Source organism: Fukomys damarensis, unplaced genomic scaffold (assembly GCF_012274545.1).
Source record: "Fukomys damarensis isolate Sample0158 unplaced genomic scaffold, DMR_v1.0_HiC HiC_scaffold_18, whole genome shotgun sequence".
NCBI classification, from domain to species: Eukaryota; Metazoa; Chordata; class Mammalia; order Rodentia; family Bathyergidae; genus Fukomys; species Fukomys damarensis.
This window is the reverse complement of record NW_022900930.1, coordinates 4190251-4213294: the sequence shown is the minus strand read 5'-3', so window position 1 is coordinate 4213294 and position 23044 is coordinate 4190251. Positions and strand designations below refer to the sequence as shown.

At 48.8% G+C, this 23044-nt stretch overlaps 2 protein-coding genes and 1 long non-coding RNA gene across 5 annotated transcripts in view; 2 read left to right on the top strand and 1 right to left on the bottom strand.

Annotated features, from left to right (window-relative positions):
* Window positions 1-11560, top strand: part of Eif4ebp1 (eukaryotic translation initiation factor 4E binding protein 1) — a 21380-nt gene extending 9820 nt beyond the window's left edge. The window contains exons 4-5 of the mRNA XM_010605155.1: window positions 8331-8510; window positions 11118-11560. Coding sequence (XP_010603457.1) covers window positions 8331-8510; window positions 11118-11149 — 212 coding nt within the window. The 3' untranslated portion in view covers window positions 11150-11560. The remainder of the gene's footprint in view (window positions 1-8330; window positions 8511-11117) is intronic.
* Window positions 11561-13834: 2274 nt separating this feature from the next.
* LOC104848673 lies at window positions 13835-20739 on the bottom strand. Its single transcript, XR_004517843.1, has 3 exons — window positions 20703-20739; window positions 17617-17694; window positions 13835-14091 (listed from the first exon to the last, which is right to left on the bottom strand). It is a non-coding gene; the product is annotated as an uncharacterized LOC104848673 (long non-coding RNA).
* Window positions 20740-22088: 1349 nt separating this feature from the next.
* Window positions 22089-23044, top strand: part of Ash2l (ASH2 like, histone lysine methyltransferase complex subunit) — a 28825-nt gene continuing 27869 nt past the window's right edge. For all 3 annotated transcript variants that reach the window (XM_010604767.3, XM_010604757.3, XM_010604775.3), the window contains exons 1-2: window positions 22089-22365; window positions 22804-22870. In XM_010604767.3, coding sequence (XP_010603069.1) covers window positions 22175-22365; window positions 22804-22870 — 258 coding nt within the window. In that variant the 5' untranslated portion in view covers window positions 22089-22174. The remainder of the gene's footprint in view (window positions 22366-22803; window positions 22871-23044) is intronic.

Here is a 23044-nt window from a genome sequence, read left to right as displayed (position 1 = left end):
CCAGGGATTGAACTCAGGTCCTTGCACTTGTGAGGCAGGCACGGAACTCATTAGGGATTCTTTACTGACCCTGCTTGAGCTGACTCATGGCCACAGAAGTCTGCAGCTGGATATGGACGGGCTGGGAAGGCCTGTCCCACATGCTTGGGCCATTCCTGGAGCTCCATCTGGTCTCGGGGCTGATGACTTCTCGTCTAGCCTGAAGACCCTAAACAACAGTGCCCAGAGCTACTTGTGACTTGAGCTCGCAAGTCCAGTAGCATCACATAGGAAATCTCTCGGTGGGAGCAAGCCCTGGTGGCTGGGGCAGCCAGATTCCAGGAGAAAAGAAATGACTGCCTTACACATGCAGGCAGACAGGGAGGGCAGGAGTTACAGTCCCGGGTGTCCAGGCGGTGGACCAAGGAGGGTCCTGGGGGAGCGCTCTGCTCATCTTAAACTGTGGCCAGCAGGCTGGCCAGGCGTCGTAGCAGGCTGAGATGGTAGGTCCGTGACTCAGGACGGTGGCAGCCCTCCTGAAGACACTGAGTCACATATCCCAAGCCTAGTTTGCAAGGTGTGTGTCCAGTCTGCAGAGTAAACCACACAAGTGACCACAATGCCAGGCCACCAGGCGACAGTTTCACTCGTGCTCTTTGCCCTGCTCCTCCCTGCTCAGTCCACCTCCCCTGCCTGCTGTCCAGGCTTTAGGAACACTTCTGGGACCCCTGCCTGCCCTGACACCTGCCGCATGCGGTCCTTATAGCTGGGTACTTGACTTGCCAGGGTTCAGAAGCTGGTCAGTGTGGGGATCCTAGAGGGTGTGATCAGTTCAGAGCAGGCTTCCTGTGTTTGGTTGTTTTGATTTTTTTGAGACAGTCTCTATGTAGTTCAGGCTGGCCTTGAATTCATTATGTAGCCCAAGCTGTCCTTGAACTTGTGATGGATTCCTACTGCCTCAGTCTCCCAAGTACTGGGATTACGGGCATGCGCCACCATCCCCAGCTAATTCTGAGCAGAATTTCACTACAAAATAAGTTGTCTAGGCTGGACCAGCTTGCAGTTCTCTTGCCTCCGCCTCCCAGAATAATGGGATTATAGGCATGCACCACCTTGCTCAACTTCAAATTTTGTTTTCCTGTTCTGGCTGGAATTTGAGCTCCAAATGAGGTGGAGTTTTTTCTGAGGTTCCTCTCCTTGCAGATAGCAACCTCCTTTGTCTTCACTTGGTCCTCCCTATGGGGTCCTCTGTCCAAATCTCTCTGGGGATACCAGAAGGAATAGATTAGGGCCCACCCTAACGGGCTCATTTAAACCAGTCCCTTTAAAGACCTTACTTATCCCCATACTGAAATACGGGGGTTGGATTTCAACAGGAGTTTTGGAGAAGACAGTTCAGCTCACAGGAGTGGCACGCCCTTCTGCACTGCGGGAGCAGTTATAGCCGTTGCTAGCTGGAGCCATCACAAAACGGGACTCCTCTTGGCAGTGAACTTAAGGGCCCACCTCCCTGTGCTCTAACGTGGACCTCATGGAGGCTGAGGCAAGAGGATCATGAATTCCAGGCCAGCATAGGTAACTTAGTGACCTGTCTCAAAAAAAGTGTTTGGTCGTGTTTGCTTTTGTAGTGCTGGGAATTAAACCTGGGCCTTGTGCATGCAAAGAAAGTGCTGCAACACAGAGCTCCATCCTGAGCTGTTCGTTTTCAAATCAGCTGTCCCATTCCATCCAGGGTCAGGAGGAACCAGTCCAGAGGGCCCTTTGCACTGACTCGGCACCCTGTTTGGCCTCAGTTGTTTCATGAGCTTCTGGCCCTCGAGAAACACTGGGGCAAAGACAGATCTGGGACAGAGCGTGCCCTGCTCCTGTGCCAAGGGCTCTTTGGCAAGTGGGCTCTGCCCCTCAGGGAAGCCGTGCTGCACATGCCTTCCTGCCACTGTGGGAACTGCAGAGGGAGGGAAGGAGGGCAGAGACTGGCCTGGGAGACCCCAGCACTACTGCTTCTTTGCCCCAGATTGACCTGAGGAATGGCTCTCCAGAGCTGGAGTGGGACAGGCAGGGAGCGGTCAGCTCCCTCACCTTGCTCCACCCTGTGAGTTGCTGTTCCTTGCCCTGGAATGGAGCAGCAGTTGTAGGAACACCGTCCCTGTGCTCCTGCTAAGCTCTGTCCAGGGGTAGAGTGCTTCAGCCAGGGATCCTGGTGGAAAGTGAGCGTGGCTCGGAATTCAAGGCAGAACATCCTGTTCTGGACACTCCAGGTAGGGTAGCCAGACACAGTGGCGAGTGCCAATAATCCCAGCTACTCTGAAGGCCCAGGGAGGAAGGTCGCAAGTTCAAGCCCAGTCCAGGCAAAAGTTCTGTGTTCATCTGTTTTGTTACTTCCTTTGTTATCAAATTCAGGGAGTCCAGGTGGTTGACTTTGGGATTGTTCCACCTTGCTGTCCCCTGGATTTGCTTTTGCTGAGGTGGAAGTCTGGGCTTGCATCTTATTTAGGTGTCTTCTCATTTGTATTTTGTTGTTGTTGTGTTTAGAACCCTTAGGAATGACTACTTCTCAGAGTTGTCTTCCAGGTATAGCTGGCCTTTGGGTTTCGAGTCTGTAATGGCCCTTAGGCAGTCTCAGCAAGGACAACTGACTAGAACAATCACGTCACCTTGGCCCAAGTAATACCATCACCATCAACAATAGCATCAAACACACCTTAGAAAATGACTATTAATCTGTCACCTTTAACCACATGAATTAGACTTCTGGTTACATATCAGAAGCCAGGACGCAGTGAATAAGCCCTTCAGTATAGTGAATTTACCCTCCAGTAAGAAGACTTAGAAGAAGTTGATAGAGAAATAGAAGAAGAGGGAAAAGTTAGAAGCAAGGCTAGAGGACACAGGAAGATCATGCAAACTTTGGGAAACTCTGGTGAAACCAGGAGGAACAAAAACAAGAACAGAACAAACAGCAACAGAAAAACTAGAAACTGTGTGTATGCGTCTATAAAAATAAGAGCCATCAACAAAATACAAAACAGGACAAAAAACAGGAACAAGAAAGGAGAGAAATGAAGAAGAAGAAAGGAAAAAAGTCCTCTTCAAGGGGTGTCTCTCCTGTCCTGTCCCGGGCAGCAATGCAGATCCGAGTCACTTATTCTCAGCCATCCAGCCGTAGTCCAGCCGCGAGAGGCTAGAATTGAGCTCCTTGACCTCCTGCGGACTTGAACTCTGCACGGTTCTGCTGCAGGTTCCAGTGCCCCAGCAAGTTCGGTTTTGGTGTAGGGTGTGCTGAACCCAACCACTCACCAACCGCAGCAGTGGGCCCCATCTCTTTGATCTCCCTGTGAGCTGTGATTCTCCAGCCTCAGAGAGGCCTCCCTCTCTGCTGCTCACAACTCCGCCATCTTCCCAAGCCCAGAACGATGGTCATTCTGTTCTCCGCCTTTGTCTGGATGTCACTGCAGTTCCTGCAGGCAGGGCACTGCTCTGACGGTGCACAAGTCTTTTGTTTTTCCCCTGTGGTACTGAGAATTGAACTCAGAACCTCTGCCCTGAGCTACATGCCAGCCCCATTCTTTATTTTACATAGGGTGTTAAGTCACTAAACTGCTCGGGCTGGGCTCAAATTTGCTATCTGCCTGCCTCAGCTTCCCAAGTGCTAAGATTACAGGTGTGCACCACTGTGCCCAGCTCGTATTTATTCAGTATAATCTGTTTCGTGTGTGTGGTGCTGGGATCAAACCCAGGGCCTTGTGCATGCTAGTAAGTGCCCTACTATGAGCTGTACTTCTGGCCCCCAAAAGAATCCTGACATTTGTTATTTAACCTTCTTATTACTCCTTCGAGGTGTGCATTCCTCCTCTCCCCTCCCCTCCCTCTGTTTTCCTCCCCTCTGCCCTCCTGCTGTGGTTGGCTCCAGAGCTTTCACACTGAGATATGGTACATCACTGGCCCTTTTTAAGAACTGTTTTACTTTGAAACAAAGTTGTCTGCACTGGGCTTGAACTTGTTTCCTGCCTCAGCCTCCTGGAGCACTGGAATTATAGGCATGTACCACTACATCCGGCTTGGGGATTTCATTCTTTTTGGGGTTTTGGGGGTTGTTTTGTTTTGAGACAGAGTCTCACTATGCAGTTCTTGAAGAGATCCTCCCCCCTCAGCCTCCCAAGTCCTGTGATTACAGGTGTGCACCACCATAGTTAGCATGGATTTCATTATTCCTCTTGTACTGGAGAATTAAACTGTGACTTGGAGTTGAGGAACTGGTCTGTGCTGACCCTGGTTTGAGCCCAGAACTTCTGCCTCCGAGGCTCCTGTTATTTGTACATTAAGCACCTGCCAATAAGATTCTAACAATAGAAGGGACATGGCTGGTGTTTTAAAAATAGCCAGGAGGATTCTAGTACAAGACTCTTGTTTTGCTGGTGAGTAAACTAGACCCTTGGGCAGTGATGGTGAACCTTTTAAGCTTTCAATACTACAAACCACCAGGGCCAGGGATTTAGCTGAGTGGCTCTACCGCCTGCCTGGCAAGCACAGGGTCCTGAGTTCAATGCCTGGTACCAAAAAAAAAAAAAACATTACAAACCACCTGCAGTGGGATGTAGGTTTGCCATCACTGCTATAGGGAATATATGTATTGCTTTATACAAATAAACGCATCAACACAAAGCATACCTTGAGAAAAATACTCTTCCTATGTTTGATATACATCTGAGTTTGAAGTCCCGAAACACACTGGCTGTAAAATATACCCAAGTTCCAGTTCCAGGTGGTTCTTGGATTTTGCAAGCCTAAAAAGGATGGGGATGGTCTCAGCCTCCCTCCCAAAGCCTGTTGCCAGGGTTTTGGGTTTAGGGGCTATTTTGAGACAGGGTTTCGCTGTGTAGTTCAGGCTGGCCTAGAACTTGTGGTGTTCCTCAGGCTTCAGCCTCCCAAGTGCTAGTGTCACCATGCCTGGCATTTTTCTTTTCTTTTTGTGGTATTCATACATTGAACCCAAGGCCTCAGGGCCTTTGCACTGAGCTACACCCCCAGCCCTTTTTTTTTTTGTTTTTTGGTACCGGGGATCAAACTCAGGTCCTTGTGCTTGTGAGGGCAAGTGGTGGCACCACTGAGCTAAATCCCTGGCCCCTTGATTCTTATTTCATCTTCTTCCCCTCCCCTCTCCCCCATGTTGTCTGCTCTGTAACTGGTTCTCTTGTGGATGGGCCCAGCAGGGTGTAATATTGTCACCGAGCCCACGGAGATGGCTGGCTTGTTGCAGCCGCTGTGCTGATCCACACTAACCCGGCATGAAGGCACATCCTGCCTTCACAGCCTCAGCTAACAATTTTTTACAAATAGGCTCCGTTAGGGCCTGGGACTTAGCTCAGTGGTTCCAGTGCCTGCTTTGCAAGCACACAGGTCCAAGTTTGATCCCTGGTACCGGAGGAAAAAAAAAAAATGTAAAATCGGCTCAGCTCTTCACAGGTAGTTCAGGACTAAAACCCAGATCCAAGGGGGCTGAGGCCCAGCGGCACAGGTGGTCTGGGGCTTGGGGTGAGTATCACAACCCCATCTCTGGGTCCCCTACAATGTTATACATCCTCCGCACACCCTTTGGGCCAGGCAGGATTGGGGTGAGTGGCTGTTTTTCTGTGTCTGGGGTGCTAGAAGCAGGAAGTGGGGAGCCGGGAGTCTCTGTCCCATACCCGCAGACCTGCTGGACCCACACGTGCCTCTGCTTTCCAACTTCACACACTGCCTAATCACTTGTATCTATATACAAGCCTTTTTTCTTCTCTTTTTGAAAGAAGGTTTTGCTTTATAGTTTTGGCTGGCTTTGAATTAGTTATGTAGCCCAGGCTGGCCTCAAACTCACAGCAATCCTCCTGCCTCAGCTGCCTGAGAGCTAGGATTACCTGCATATACCACCACACCCATCTTATCTACATAATTATTATTATTATTATTTTTTTCAATTTTCTGAGACATGGGCCAGGGATTTAGCTCAGTGGTTCTGTGGCCTGCCTTGCAAGCGCAAGGACCCGAGTTCAATCCCCAGTACCAAAAAAAAAAAAAATTCTGAGACAGGGTCTCACTAGTTCAGGCTGGTTTTGAACTCACTGTGTAGCCCAACCATGGTCTCAAACTTGTGGCGATCACCCTGTTCAGCCTCCCAAGTGCTGAGATTACAGTCATGTGCCACCATGCCCAGCTGATATTTTGGGTTTTGTTTTGTGGTGCTGGAGATCAAACCAAGGGCCTCATGCCTACTAGACAAGTGCTGTATCACTGAGCTACGCATCCAGCCCTTTATCATGCTTTGAATTCTCCTTATGGGTAGTTTTAACACCCCTCCCCCACTTTCCAGTACTGGGGATTGACTTAGTGCCTTCTCAGTGAACTACATGCCCAGCCCTCTTATTTTTATTTTACATTTTAACTTTTTAAAAATGTAAAATAGGTTAAGTTGCCTGGGTGGGCCTAGACCCTCCTTCCTCAGCCTCCTGAGTAGCTGAGATTATAGACATGCACCACTATTTCTAGCCTAGTATTTCTATCATCTTCACTCTTTATGTTTTATTATATTAGCATAACTTACATAAATATTATAACATTAAATCGAATATTACTTTGATGTTTTTGTCTCTCTCTCTCTGTCTCTCTCTCTCTCTCACACACACACACACACACACACACACACACACACACGCACAAAGTGAGCCCAGAACTCTTGCACTGAACTATACCCTTGGCCTCTTTTTCTTTTTTTTTTAAGACAAGGTCTCACTAGGTCACTAAATTGCCAGGGTAGGCTCACTTGGAATCATCCTTCCTCAGCCTCCCAAGTGCTGGGATTACAGGCATGCACTATCACACCTGTCTTAAATTGGGAATTATTATACATTAAAAGAAAACTCACTTGCCATGTTAGCAGGCAACTGTAAAATGGAATTCAAGGACATTTTCACTCAGAGCAGGATGGGCTGCCTGCCGCAGCCCTGCACGTGAGGCCCACCATCCACTGCTGTGCGTGCTGCACCCAGCACAAGCAACCTCTGCCCTGCAGACGAGAGCAGGGCCTCCTGAGCTTCCTCTGCTGTCCTCAGGTGGCTGTCCCAGGAGGCCTGCGTGTGGTTGGAGGACAGTGAGGAATTCTGAGGCCAGTCCTCACCCCGGCACTACCGTGTGTGGGAGAAGAGAGCAGGAAAAGAGCGTGGACTGCCCAGGCTCTGGCTCTGAACTGCTGCAACATGGCAGGAACACGAGTCTCCATGGGGGAAAGGGCTTTGGCTCTTTCTTTTCTGTACTGGAGATCGAACCCAGACCTTTTAACTGAGCTACCATTGTCAGCTTAAGGTTTCATTTTTTACTAGTTTGAATGAGTCACTTGATTTTTCATTCACTCATTTTGTTACTTTTTTTGAGACAGGGCCTCACTATATAGACCATCTTGCCCTGGACTCACTGTGTAGCCTGGGCTGGTCTTGAGCTCACGGCCACCTTCCTGCCTCAACCTCCCCGGTGCTGGCTACTATGCTTGAGCTGTTCACTAATTTGTAAAATGGGGTTAAAGATGCCTGTTCTGACCAGGTGTGGTGGCACACACCTGTAGTCAAAGACTCTGGAGGCTAACAGAGATATCAAATGTTCATTTAAAAAATAACTGAAAAAATAAAATATATTTGGAATCATTAAAAAAAAAAACTTCAAGACTAGCCTAGACAACTTAGCCACTTGGTGAGGCCCTGCCTCAGAATAAAAAATAAGAGGTTGGGGGTCTGGGGGTATACCTCAGTGCAAAGGCCCTGGGTTCAATCTTCAGTACCCCCCAGCCACCCCCAAAGAGGAATACCTGTTTTGGACAGGTGTGGCAGTGTATATCTGTAATCCCAGCTGTTCAGGAGGCCGGAGCAAGAAGAATGAGATTAGTCTGGGTAACTTAGCAAGATATTGTCTCAGAATAGAGAGGGCTGGGGATGTAGTAGCTCAGTGTTTCCTGGGTTTGGCCCTCCACGAAAAGTTGTTCTGGGCATCCCGTGAAGTACTGTTAGGATAGCACTGAATTGAAGGGAAATCAGCCATGTTCCCCCACGGGATACAGTTGCCTTGGGTCCTGAACAATGAGCCAGAGAGCGAGGCAAGGGGCTGTTGCGGGTGCAGAGCTCTGAGCGGACAACAGCACAGCTGGCCCTGGGGAGCCCCTTCTTTGGGGCACCACAAGCTCGGGGTGTAAGCAGAGTCCTGCACTGTCACAGACCCCTGGGTGACTTTATAAAAGTACCATGACCTCTGCTGTAGCAACCCCTCCAAGAGGGGAAACCCAGCAGCAGGGACTTTGCGGCAGCTTCACCAACCTCCCTGTGCCCTTCCAGGGACGAGGATCATCTATGACCGGAAATTCCTGATGGAGTGTCGGAACTCCCCCGTGGCCAAAACGCCCCCGAGGGACCTGCCCACCATCCCCGGGGTCACCAGCCCGAGCAGCAACGAGTCCTCCACAGAAGCCAGCCAGAGCCACCTGCGCGGCAGTCCAGAAGACAAGCCGGCGGGCAGTGAGTAGTGGGAAGAGGACTGCCCTGTGCCCGGGGAGGTCCAGGCAGGGGGACCCTAGTGACTCCCAGCCTGAGAGTCCAGAGAGTAGGAGGAGGGTGGGGGTGGAACCCTGCGGGGTGACAGCGTGCTGTCAGATAACGTGTTAGTGAGGAGATGATCTGAAATGGCAGGGGGCAAATGGGTGTAATCCCAGCATTTGGGAGGCAGAGGCAGGAAGATGGACTGTTTGAGCCAGCTGAGCTACATAGGGAATTCAAGGTCAGCCTGGGCTTCACAGTGAGACTGTGTAGATAGACTGATGGAGACAGGAAGAGGGAGAGAGAGAGAAAGACATGAAGCGCCAGAGGCTCTGGCGAATTGCCCTTAAATTTTTCTCGAGCTGTGCTGGGAACACACCCGTGATGTTCGTGGTGCAGGAGACAACTTGTCAAAGACTCCGTGTGCTTGCCCTCTCAGGAGTTACAGGTCCACAAGATAGCAAGTACGTCCGGGAGCCTCCTGGCAGGCGTGTGTGGGCTCTTTGGTGGACCCTGTGTGAAGCAGGCAGAAACAGTGCAGCCGGTTGTCTGTGCTGCTCTGACATTTGGTAATGAGGCCCTTCTGTTGTCCCCGCATTCTGAGCCAGCAGCAGCCACACTGGCCACAGCGTGTGTGAATGCGCTGTGTGCCCCCGAGCTCCCCACTGCAGGCAGAGGCAGCACAGGAGCTTCCAGGGAGCCTCTGGTAGCACCTGGGAGGCAGTGGCCCACAACCGGACGGCGAGCAGCTGCGGCTGGGCTGGGCCTGCTCTGCTGACAGCTGCAACAGCAGAAGCCACCTCCCGGACTTGCAGGGCAGGACTGAGCTGCACCTTGAGAGCCCATCACCCAAGAAAGGCGGTGGAGGACGTATCCCAGCCTAAAGGAAGCGGCAGGACCAGGGTGGGTTCGGGCCCATGCACAGAGCAGCCTGACAGATGCTGGAAAGCAGCACGGTTACAGGCCATTGGTTCAAGAATGGAGGTTCATCGGGCAGTGCTACCACCTCCACCTTTTTGTGCTGTTGGAGTTGAGCCCAAGGCCTTTGCACTGAGCTACATCTGCATCCCTCTTTATTTTTTGAGACAATGTCTAAGTCAGTAAGATGCCTAGTCTGGGCAAAATCCTCCTACCTCAGCCTTCCAGGTAACTGGGATTACAGGTGTGAACCACCATGCCCAGCTCCCACGCCACTTCTTGCCTCAAAGAAAGATCCAGTCAACCCTGCAGCCGCTGAGTCACTGTTACCGAAGGTTGTCACTCAGTCCTGTGTACACACAGCGTGCAGCAGCTCTGGCCCATACAAGTACAGGCCTGGCGGTACCTGAGATGCACAGCCGTGGACCTAGAATCAGGCCTGGCAGGTCTGTGTGGTGGTTAGGATACAACAGGGTGGGGATAAGACATGATTTGTGTTTACTTCTCTGAATACCAGAAGTCATGTGCCTTGGGATCACATATTTGTATAAATACAACAACCAGGGGAAAGGGCCACTTGCTGCTGGGCCTATTTTCGGTATCTGGGGGCCATGTAGAAGACTGGAGCAGTTCCACTTAGACCATGAGTGAGATGATTTGATTGAAAATTTAAAAAATTTTTTAAAAACCTGCTGCACGAATGACTTGGAAATGCTCGTGGAGTGAGGGCAGTAAGTGGCTGGCTTATCCAGATAACTGCTTTACATCGGGCCAGGTGATCCATCCATTGGACTTATGCCTCGTAGGTTACCATTTTCTAGACCAAACACTGGGACAGATGCTGAGCAGTTTTATTTATCACGGTGCTGGGGATTGAGCCCAGGACCTTTGAGCAGGTCACATCCACAGGCTTTTTCCCCCTTATTTGAGATAAAAGTTGCCTGGGCTGGGCTTCAACTTCGTGATCTCCTGCCTCAACCTCCCAGAGTGCTGGTATTATAGATGTATGCCACCATGCCTGGCTAGAAGTTCTATATTTATGGGATATTTTTTAATGTAGTCACTTTTATATATAAGGCCATAAGTAGCTAGCTGATCACCTGTTTTGTTTTGTTTTGTTTTGAAGCAGGGTCTCCCTTTGTAGTTCAAGCTGGCCCAGAACTGGAGCCTCCTGATTGCTGGGATTACAGGTGTGGGCACCACATCTGGCTTTTTTGTTTTGTTTTTGGTACCAGGTATAGAACTCGAGATGACCTTGCGCTTTCAGACAGTCAGACAGGCCACGGAACCACTGAGCTAAATCCCCAGCCCTGTTTTGTTTTGAGGCAGTCTCTCACTATATGTAGTTCAGACTGGCATGGTGATCCTCCTGCCTCAGCCTCTCAAGTACTGCGATTACAGGAGAGTGCCACTACACCTGGCTATCAGCCTTATTAAAAATAAAAATTATAAAAAATTCCTAGGAGGAAACCTAGTCTCTGCTGTGTGACTTAGGATTGAGAAAATGCACAGCCGGACACAGAAGGTTAGGCTGGTGTCCGGGAACTCCTAGCCTGTCCTGTCTTTCTGCTTCTCCCCTAGCACATAAGCCCAGCCTGTGCTCTTGGAGGAATGAGTATGGAGGAGCGGGGCCTCGTCTGCCCATTGCTTAATCTGTCCCTTCTCTCCTAGGTGAAGAGGCACAGTTTGAGATGGACATTTAAAGGACCAGCCATCGGACAGAGCGGACTTTCTGGGCTCTCGGGCCTTCTCAGGAGAAGGACCACACCAGCCAGCCTCAGGAACACTCACGTCCATGGCAGGAGTCGGGTGCGGGGCTGGCCACCCGCCCCTGCCCCACTCAGGGCTCCTGCCCCTCCTCTGAACACCAGCACAGACCTCCTCATGCCTCTGATGTGGGAGCTGCTGCCCAAGAGGTCTCTCTCGTCCGTGCCCTGCGATCAAGTGCCAGCAAGTGGACACAGTTGCCCTCTGAGTGATCGTCAGGCTCACTCATCCCTTAGGTTGGGGAGCCTGGGAAAGCTCCCCTCCTCTTCCTTCCCCAAGAGAGGAAATAAAAGCCACACTCACCCCAGGGCCGTGACATGGGCCCTGTCTGAGCTCTTTTTAACCTTCTTCTGTTTGCTTGGGTTGTATTGTGCTTCCCTTTACGTAATCTCACTCGGTCTCACACTGGTCCTGTAAGTATAGAAAGTGAGCCTAAGCTGAGAAGACTGTAAATGCCCCACAAAACCGGGTTTCAGCCCTGGTCTCGTTTTTCACCTTCTTCTGGGCTGTCTCTCTTGCTCCCCAAGCCTGTCAAGTGACCTAGTCCCCTTCCCCCTCAGGCTCACTCCATGCAAGTGTGAAAGGGAAAAGTCCACACCTTGGCTGGTAGAGTCTTCTTGATCCACATGCACCTGATCTTTGTCAAGGGACCCCATCCTGTGAGTTGTCCTGGGGCACACAAAGAGACGAGCTCCCTGCCTGGAGTGTGTTATTGAAATGTAGAAATGTCCCATAAGAAAAGGTAACATAAACCGGGCATGGTGATGCATGCCTGTAATCCCAGCCCTTTGGGAGGCTGAGGCAGGATAAGCATAAATTCAAGCCCAGCCTGGGCCTGTCACAAAAATTGCAAAGTGGGCTGGAGGTATAGCCCAATGTGTAGGTCTTGGGTTCAATCCCCAGTACTGCCCCCAAAAAGGAGCATAAAAGAAATCATACAGGGGAGTAAAAAAAAATCATACAGGGATAGGGATGTAGCTCAGTGGCACAGCAGGCGCCTAGCAACGAACAAGGCCCTGGGTTTGATCTCCAGCCAAAAAAAAATGTATAGGACCAGGCACCTGTGAGTGGTCTGTGTAAGAGCAGTTCACTGAGGGGAGGCGTCTTGGAGGTGGTGCTGGGATAAGCAGGAGGCGGGTGCCCAGTGTCTCCGGGAACCAAGGTGTAGAAGGGAGGTGCATCAAGGAGCACACTTCAAGCTGGGCGTGGTGGTGCACACCTGTACTCCCAGCCCTCTGGAGGCTGAGGCAGAGGATTGTGAGTTTGGGGCCAGCCTGGACTGCACAGTGAGACCCTGCCTCAAACTGCAGCCCACTCTGGATAGAGCAGGCAATTTTATGAGTAGGGGGTGATTTTTATAAATGCCAAGCAGAAATCTTGACTGAGAAAGTTTCTCAGGGAATGTCTGGGGGGTCTGTTCCCCTTCAATGGCTGAGTCCTGTGCCTGGCCTTTGTAGCTTGGAGCCCCCTCCACTCAAGGGTGGCAGCTGGAATCCACATCTGGTAAAAGAGTCCAGCCTTTTCCTGTGCATGGAAAGGTGGGGGTGGAGTTGTCACAAAACAAAGGAAACAACTTCCAACTAGGAAAGAAGACCTCTGAGCTTTCTAGTTCCTTAGCTTTCCAGCACAAGTGTTTTATTCCTGACATCCCACCAGAGGTAGAGGTCTCTCTCACCAGTTTACATGACCAGATCTACTTACCTTCTAGATCCTCTATCTCCAGATCAGTTTAAGAGGAATTTTTTAAAATGGGCTTCTCAAAAAAAAAAAAAAAAAAAAAAGAGGGCCAGGGATTTAGCTCAGTGGTTCCGCCACCTCCCTTGCAAGCACAAGGATCCGAGTTCGATTCCCAGTACCAAAAAAAAAAAAAAAAGGTGCATCTCTGGTAGTTTGAGGGCCACAATAAAATTGTCCAGAAGTGGGCACCTTTTGTATCAAGCAAAAGTATGCCCTGGAAGATCAAGGTTTTTCCTTGCACATCAGCTCTGGGTGATGCAGAGTGGCAAAGATGTACAGTCCGTCCGGCCCGTCCTGGAGCAGATGAAATTGGATGGGACTGCTGTCTGTGGTCCAGCCTAACATCCTGTGTACCATGCTGTGGTGCTTTGTAGAGGTGCTCATCTCAGGAGGTCATAGCTTAGCCTCCGCTTTCTAGTGTTACCAAAGCACTGCATCAGAACAACCCATTGACAACTGTTGGACGGGTGCCTTAGGCCACAAACCGGGAGAGGCCATGTTCTCCCGAGTTTACAACCTAGTTAACGGCACTGAACAGTAGAGGGCCACCCGGCAGAGTCAAGCAAGACCCATGTGACCATCCAGTGCATGGAGGCAGTCTCACTAGTGCTGTAAGGTAAAGGAACTTGAGGAGCCTTCCCAGAGATGGCGCTTGATAGGACTGGAAGAATTCTAACTCAGAGGGCCTTCCAGGGCCCTGCCTGGTGCACAGTACTAGCTCAGAGCAGGTAAGCAGAGGGGACGTTGGTTTTCCGTACAGGAATGAAGAGGCCTAGCCAGATGAGAACGTGGGAATGGGCTGTGTGAGGAACTGAGGCCCGGAAGCTCTGGTCTGAGTGGCCCAGCGGTGATAGCTGGAAGGAAGTGCTGATCTAAGAACCACACCGACTGGCAAGGTTACAAACCTTGCAGAATGATCCTGGTGAATGGTGGAATGTGGGGAGAGCTTTGTGACTTCCCGACCTCCAGGTAGCCAGACGGCCCAACTGAGAGGCCTCACAGCCAGTGCTTTTGAAAGCAGTGCTTGAGGAAGAGTGGGATTCATCAGAATTCAGCAAGAGCTCTTTCACAGCTAAGCACTGACCATCTTATCCCACGGTGGCGCCGGACTCTGAGGCAATGTAAGAGAACTGTAAGATGCCTAAGAAAAAGTCAAATAATACAAAGAAGTGTGATTAGGTACAAAAGGGGTAAAAGTGACAGGTCAGCGGAACAGGGACAACCGCTAGAGGCTGGGGAGGAAGCTGCCTGAGCAGAGGTGTATCTGGAACAAGCAAACGTGGGATCGTAGGATATGCTATGCTTTAGTGGCTTGGGTAGCAGATGCTAAGTTTAAGTGGCAAAGAATTCAGTTGTCAGAACAAACAGCACTGGTGGATTTCTTCTGTGTGTGTGGAGCTTTATCACAGTCTTCCCGGTAAGCCCCCAGATGTAGAAGGCATCTTTAGTTTTACACTTGCCCCTCGCTAGTGACTTCCAATTCCTATCCACTCCAGTTCCTGTCTAGTTCCAAAGCTTTGGGCTATTCAGACAGCTGCAGTCCTTAGAATAAGAGTGACTGGTTTTAAGGCAAACTCGAAGAGGCACCTAGAGCCAGGAGGCCATCCAGGTGTTCGTTGGGTGCTTCATGGTATGGAACTAAGCAGAGTGAGAAGAAAGGATGGATTGCACACCTGTAATCCCAGAATTGGGAGGCTGAGGCAGGAAGTTTGCTGAGTTTGAGTCCAGCCTGGGCAATTTAGCAAGGCCCTTCTCAAAATTTTTTTAAAAAGGCCTTGAGATGTAGCTCAGTGTGAAGGCCCTGGGTTGCTAGCAATGCTCCCCACCCCACCAGGAATGAAAAAGGTGATGACCACTGTCAAGTCCCTATGTGTCAGGCACTGACCTAATAGCAAGGATAGCGTAGTGAACAATATCCCCTTCCTTCAAGGAGCTAGGCTTCCAGTAGATGCCACATGCCTTTATGGACTGATGCCACATGTGACTGTTTATGCTCTTGGTTTTTATTGAAGTCAGACCTGCTCTCCTGGAAATAAGGTATAGGTAGCCAGGCGTGGAGGTGCACGCCTGTAATCCCAGCACTCGGGAGGCTGAAGCAGGAGGATCACTATGACTTCGAGACCAGCCTGGACTACATAGTGAGTTCCAGGTCAGTCTCAACTACATAGTGAGACCCTGTCTCAGAAAACAAAACAAACAAACAAAAAAAACAAATAAGGTACAGGCTTTAGCATGGTCAGGCTCCCAGGCAGAGGATATGTGGCCCTTTACTTGGAAACAGTTGGTCATGTGTGGGAAAACCAGCACCACAGGCAAGGCAGCAAGCACCTCAGTTTCTGGAAGTAGAGCAAAGCCCTTGCTCATGTGCAGGAGGAACATGAGATGGTAAGGACTTTCCCACAGGTGAGCGGGAGGAAAGTGCCATCCCCAAAGATAGGCTTGCTTGGACCTCATATACTCCAAATCGTGTTGATTGTGTCCCACAGCCACCATGAGAGGATGAGAGGGCCCCCATGGGCCACAGCATACGAAGGCAATTCTGTAAGGTGCCTTGACCTGTCCCTTAGCTTCTGGAGAGGGACTAAGGATTTGTTTCATTATAATTTTCAACTTCAAGCTGCCCTCTGCTGGAGGTGTCTGCTGAATGAAGGAAATCACTGTACTTCCTGGAAATGATTATTTCATTGGATTCCGCTGGGGAGAAAAGAGAGGATGCCGTATGTACACAAAAGGAGATTTCTTCCTGAGCCTCTCTAGCATGGGTTCAGGCTTGGGTTGGAATCGTGAATGTGGATGTAGTCACTCAAGCACGTGTCCAACTCTTGGAACAGTTTCACCTTCTAAAACCTTTTAAAACTACCCATGCCTCACAAGCACAAGGACCCAAGTTCGATCCCTGGTACCAAAAAAATAAAAACAAACAAAACTACCCATGCAACTGGGTGTAGTGGCGCATACCTGTAGCCCCGGCACTCGGGAGGCTGAGAGGCAAGAAGATCACTGCAAGTTTGAGGACACCCTGGAGTACATAGTGAGTTCAAGCCCAGCCTGAATTACATGAGACCCTGTCTCAAAAAAACAAACAAACAAAAAAAAACAACTATGCATGCTGAGGAGGGAGGATTGCAAGTTCAAGACCAGAATAGACTCTATGGTAAGACCTTGTCTCAGAAAACAAATATTTCTCAGTCTTTTGGTTAAGGTCAGAAAACAAGGGCTCACTCTTTCCCTGGCTCCCTTTCTGACCTTCAAAACTCTGCAGGGTCCCTAAGGAAATTCTCTGCTGAGAAAAGTCTCAGGCTCCACCCCAGACCTACAGCATCAATCTACTGAGTAACACTACTCTCCTGTAAGACAGTGACTTCACAAGAGGTGGTCTGAAGGCTGTGATTCTCCTCAAATCTGAGGTGACAGGGGTGTAGAACAATGTCTGCAGACTTTTTGTTTTGGGACAGAGTCCTTGCTTGTAGTTCAGGCCAGGCTTGAACTCACTATGTAGCCCAGGCTGACCTCAAACTTGTGGCAATCCTCCTGACTCAGCCTCCCAAATATTGGGATTACTGGCACATGCCACTACACTGGGTGTGTCCCTGGAAATCTTGAAAATGCCTTTGTTACTCTTATCTCAGTGCCCTCAGTCTAAATGTCAGGGTTGCTGAGTGGTCAAGGGCACAGACTCAGACTTGAAAGGGGACAAAGATAGGTTAGGTCAATTTAGGTCTAATAAACATTGTATTGCCATGTGATCCAAAGTTTTATGGTAATAAGGAAGACATATGAAATAAAGGAAAAACCTGGCATCAAGGTCCATGCTTGTAATGTCAGCTTTCAAGAAGGCAAGGCAGGGGGTTTATGCATTCAAAGTCAGCTTGGACAACACAGCAAGACTCTGCCACAAAGGGTGGGAGAGCTCCTGCTTTTAGTTATCCTGCTTTTAGTTACCCACTAGGGATGTGCAGGCCCGGCTTCTAAGTGTCATAATTACACTTAAAATTATACTTAAATAACATACTGCCATTGAGGTGTAAGAGCCTGACTGAACCAGAGCGACTCCATGTTGACCAGCAAACGACCTAGAGACTGTCGCTCCCCCCATCCCTTACAGGATAACTAATGATTAATTGTGAATTGTTAGGTAACTGCTTTGAAGTAGCTGAGAAACTAAATGGAAGCTATAGTGAACACAGAAATCCAACATGAATCACGCCACTCCTTACTTGCCTGTAGTTGAATGTTCTGAACATTATAATCTAAGTTGTAAATGGAATACTGGATAATCGATCTGCTGATCATTAGTACGTAACAGTCAACTATATGCTTGATGACCACTAGCTCAGATCAACTGATTCTTTGCCTTTGCCCTCTTCCTGTAAGTTTTAAGTGTAACCCGCGCTCCTTAGCCCTATATAAAATGGCCTCAGTTTCTGAGCTAGCCGCCTCTCTGAGCTACTTGGCTTGGGGAGTGCCGTCTGGCCAGACTAATAAAGGTCTATTTGCCAACTTGCCTGGTGTGTTCCTTCCTGGGTGACGCTCGCTGTCCGACTAGCTCCTGGAGCCTCGCTGAGCTTCTGAGCCCAGCATCGTGGAAGCCTCTTGGCTGTTCACGCTCCAGGAGTAAAAGTGATACTTAAGTCTTACAGAGGCAAAGCAAAGATTAAAAACTCACATCATACGTGCATTCTCCGAACTCAACCAGGTTCTCGTTGCCAGTCACCAGTGTTTTTCCTTGGTCCCCTGTTCCTGTCTGGGGATATGAAAGGGATCCCTTCTCAGTCAGGGTCAAGCCTACTTCTCTACTTTCATCAGCTGACTAGGCACTGTGCACACTCCTCGGAAAGCTTCAAGCTCCATGTCTCCTGTACGGCGGGGCAGGGGGCCAGGATCTCACTATGTAGCCCCCATGCTGGCCTCAAACTTTCGGGGACCCTCCTCTACCCCTCCCTCCCGAGGGGTGGGATAACAAGTGACTCTTGCATTTTTAACCTCTGACTCCTTATTGGAGAGAGAAAGTTTCATGAGCGTGCTCCCTAATAGTTGTTTCCAGAGTGCCTCCTCTCTTCAGAGCCAGTACTTGTCTAGGGCCCGTGTGTGTGTGTGTGTGTGTGTGTGTGTGTGAGCGCGTGCGTGCTGGCAGGACAGAGCCCAGCACCTCTTGCGTGTTAGGCAAGTGCTCTACCACTGAGTTACTTCTCCACACCCACCCACCCACCCACCTTTTACATTTTTTGAGAGGTCTTGAAGTAGTTAGAACTATGAGTGTGTCCACCACACCAGGCTGGGACCTTGACAGTGTGAAGGGTTCTGGGTACGTGCTTTTTAGAATGATTGTCAACAACTTGGAGTCTGTTGATGTTTTCCCACAATTTATTAGACCTGGGGTTGTGGATCTTGCAGAAAGAGTACCACAGAGATGACACAGCTTTTTTTTTTTTTTTTTTTTTTTTTTTTTTTTTTTTTTTTGAGGGTCTCACTGTGCAGTTGAAACTGATGTGGAACTCACTGTGTAGCTCAGGCTGGTCTCAAACTCACAGCGATCCTCCTGCCTCAGCCTCCCGACTGCTGGGATTACAGGCGTGCGCCACCACACCCGGCTGACACAGCCTTCTTTTGATGTCATATCAGAGAGTATGTGGTGCCAACTTTGACCACTTGTGAAGAAGGTATCTGTCTACACTGTAGAAACTTATTGGCAGAGGGTCTGGGGATGTCGTTCAATGGTAGAGGGCATGATTGCCCTGCATTTTATCCCCAGCACCACACACAGACAGAAATCACTCTTTTCCTTTCTCTTATTCTATTGGTTGGAAGAAAGTCACTAAGTCCAGTCCACACACATAAGAGAAAGGAGTATCAAGGAAGCTGTGCCACATTTGAAGATGTTTGATAGGCCCTGAAGGCGCAGGCAACAGAAGTAAAACTAGACAAACTGCATTCTATCAAACTAACAAGCTCCTGCACAGCAAATGAAACAATCATTGGAGTGAAGAGACAAGCTTCAAAATGGGAGGAAACATCTGCCAACTATTCATCCAACAAAGGATGAGTATCAAGAATATATAAAGGAACCAGGCGTGGTGGCACAGACCTGTAATCTCAGCACTCAGGAGGCTGAGGCAGGAGGATCGCTGTGAGTTCGAGACCAGCCTGGGCTACATAGTGAGTTCCAAGTCAGTCTCAACTACACAGTGAGACCCTGTCTCAAAAAACCAAAAAAGAAAAAAAAAATATATATATATATAGGAATTTTTTTTAAATGACCAGTAAAAACTCAAGTGATACAATTAGAATATGGGCTGAAGTTTTGAATAGGCATTTCTCAAAAGATGACATATGAATGGTCAACAAGTATACAAAAAACTGTTCAGTATCATCAGGGGAATGCAAACTAAAACCACAATGAGATATCACTGTGTTAGAATGGCTATTATCAAAAAGACTAAAGTAATAAGTGCTGGCAAGGATTCAGAGACAGGGGAACTCTACACTGTTAGTGGGAATTTAAGTAAAGTCATCATGGAAACATGGAGATCCTTCAAAAAACTAATAGGAGGCAGGCATGGTGGCATATTCCTATAATCCTAGTACTTGGGAGGCTGAGGCAGGAGGATCACTGTGAGCTCGAGGCCAGTATGGACTACGCAGTGAGTTCAAGACCAGCCTGGTGTATATTGTGAGATCCTATCTCAAAAAACAAAGAAACAAAAACAAAAAAATTAAGGGACTGGAATGTAGTTTAGCGGTACAGCATATGCCTTAAAAGCACAAGGTCCTGGGTTCAGACCCTAGCATCGCAAAAATAAAACAAAAAACTAAAAATATAACTACCATATAATCCAACAATCCCACTACTGAGGATGTATTCAAAGATGAAGCCATCATATCAAAAAGATACTTGCATGCTCATCTATTCACTGTAGCCAATACATAGATCAAACAAGATATCCATCAATGACAAACGCGTAAACAAAATGTAGATAATATACACAATGAAGTATTCAGCCACAGAAAGAATGAGATCCTGCCATTTGCAGCAACATGGAACTGGAGGTCTTTATGTTAAATGAAATCGGCTAGACACAGAAAGACAAGCATATGTTCTCACTTGATTCTGGAAAATAAATAGCCAATGACATAAAAAAACAGAGGGTCATAGTGGTCACTAGACTGAAAGGATCAGGGAAGAGGAAGCACAGAAAGAAATCAGGCAAGAAGTACCAAAACAAAGAGGAAAAATTAGTTCTGGTTTCCTACAGCACAAAATGGTAACTACTGCCTAAAACGATCTATGATATATTTCAAAATGACTAGGCTATGAAATTCCCAAGGCATAAAAATGATGAAAGTTTCTGAGTACAGGGACCCATCTGTGTAATCCCAACTATTCAGTAGGCTGAGGTAAGAGGACAGCAAGTTCGAGGCCAGCCTGAACTACGAAGTGAGGTTAAGACCAGCCTGAAGCACAGTGAGGCCCTGTCTCAAAACAAAGGAAAAAGGTGCAGGGTGAAGAAGTAGCTCAGGGGGGAACCGCTCTGGGATGATTTCCGGGAAGGAGAAGTGGGAGGGCATTAAAGCCAGGGCGTGGCGTGGCTGGTGTAACCAGGCAAGCTGAGGTTCAATCTTCAGTGTATATACATATTTTTTAAAAAGCCTAGCATGGGATATACCCGCAATCCTAACACTCTGGGAGGCTAGGGCAGGAGGATCACAAATTTGCACCCAGCCTGGGCATTTAGTGACGTAGTAAGACCTTACCTCAAAATTTAAAAAGCCTGGAGATACAGCTCAATGCAAAGATCCTGGATTCAACCCCCAGTACCGCACTAAAAAAAAAATGAATAAATAAAATAAATAAAAAGAAGTTTAAAAAGATATAACTGATTACCGGGATTTACTACACATTTTCTACACGTATCAAATTATCATAATGTATCCATAATGTATTTTATGATGTGCAAATATTATGTCTCTATAAAAAATTGTGTCCATGTTAAAACTGCCACAATAATTAAATATTTTGGGGAGACATTTTGATCAAGTATCCTGTTTCCCCTTAAATTATCACCCACTAACATCAGCATTTATCATATCTATCATCTGGTAATTTTATTAGACCTTCCTTCAGTTTTGTTGAAAACCTATTGTGAAATCAAAATGTGTATTTTCAGTTGCGTCAACTGCCCTAGTTGATGGAGAGTTAGAGAGAAAGATGCTGTTTTTTTGAGACAGGGTCTCACTATGTAGTTGAGACTGACCTGGAACTCACTATGTAGCCCAGGCTGGTCTCGAACTCACAGCGATTCTCCTGCCTCAGCCTCCTGAGCGCTGGGATTACAGGCATGCACCACCACGCCTGACTTGAGATGCCCTTCTTTTGTAAAGTGAGAGGACAGTGCACTCTCTGGCAACGTTTTATAAATTAAGATCTTCTAAACACTGATATCTAAACAATGTCCTGGCCCCAAGTTCCCAGAGGTTCCTGTCCTCGAATTTGGAGACCATGACTGCGAATGCTTCCACCAGTGATTTCACCTACCAGCTCTTGGTGAGGACTTCTCAAATCCTACTCTTAGTGGTACCTCTTTCTTTTGCTAAGCACAAAACTTCAAGTTCGCCAGCCCCAGGTTTCCCAACTCTGGGGCTTCATTTCCCTCCTTTCACAATGAGCCGCTTGCAAAGGCACACTTCGCTTCTCACCTACTTCTATCCTGGACACTCCCCTCCCCTCCCCGCCTCGCCTACCAAATCTGGGCTCTGGAATCGGATTCTAGATTCTCATTTCCAAAGGCCTTTTGGCAAGGGGCCCAAAGCGGCAGACATCTCCGCAGAGAGAGAAATGACACCAGGGGCCGAGCAGTGAGGGCTGGAAGACATTTCTTGCACTTAAGGGCGAGGAACGTTTGTTTGTAAGGCACACCGCAGAATACAAAGTAACTGCGCCTCAGGTGCGTGATCTTCGCCACAAAAGTGGGCAGCATTCGTCCGAGAAGACAGCGAATCCTAAAGGAAACCTAACTAACAAACACACCTTCACCTGGAGTAGCCTACGGCCGTTTCCGCAACCGCCACCCGCTCCTCCGGCTTAAAGCGGAGCGGCATCGAGGGCGTATTCCGGGAACCGGGGGTGGGCCCACCAGACGCCTTTACTACTTGAAGAGTACAATACCCGGCAGCAACTCGCGCGAGACAGGGGTATATTCTCGCGAGATGTCTGGGAGGCGGCCGTGATGGCGGCGGCGGGAACCGGCCATGGCTCTGGAGCGGGTGCAGGACCTGGCCCTGGAGCAACCCCAAATGCAATAGCGGCAGAAGAGGGGGAGACAAAACCGGTGGCAGCGATGGCAGCCGCTCCGGCCGGAGAGGGAGCGTCAGCTGCACCGGCGCCCGCGGAGCCCAGTTCTGGGGAGGCAGAGAGCGGGTAAGATGACCGTGGCCTAGGGAGAGCAGGGAAGGGAGGGCCGCCCTTTGGAATCCTGCGGCCCGGGCGCGTTCCAGCCGCCTCTCCTCTGGACCCAGCCCGCGACCAACCGCTGGGCTTGCCGACTCCTCCTGCCGAGTATCCCCGCCAGCGCATCCCTCCGCTCCTCTTTCTGCGCGGCAACGCAGGCCACGCCCCTTTCCCCAACCTTTCTGGGGAGGTGCGAGCCCAGCTACTGGTTCTATTTCTGGCCTTGGACCTAGTGAGAAGCTGGTAGCTCGCTCTTCTTGCTTCTGGCATCCCATTTCGGAGCCGGCCCCGTTGAAAAAGCCGTAGGAATGTGAAGTTCAGCTGTGAAGTTTTGATCATCATCTTTGGAAGTTGACATTTTGAGGTTTTTCTTAAAAATTCTTACTTGAGTACTTAATTACCTTACAGGGATGCAAACTTGGTTGATGTAAGTGGCGGTTTGGAGACAGAATCCTCTAATGGAAAAGACACATTAGTAAGTATTTCTTTTTGGATGTTTACAAAGGAAAATAAAGTATTTACTTATTTATATTTGCTTATTTACTTATATATTTACAGCATTGGGAACTAAATCCAGGGGCGCTCTAGAATTGAGCTATATCCTCAGTCCTGGGTTTTTTTTTTTTTTTTTTTTTTTTTTTAAAAAAAG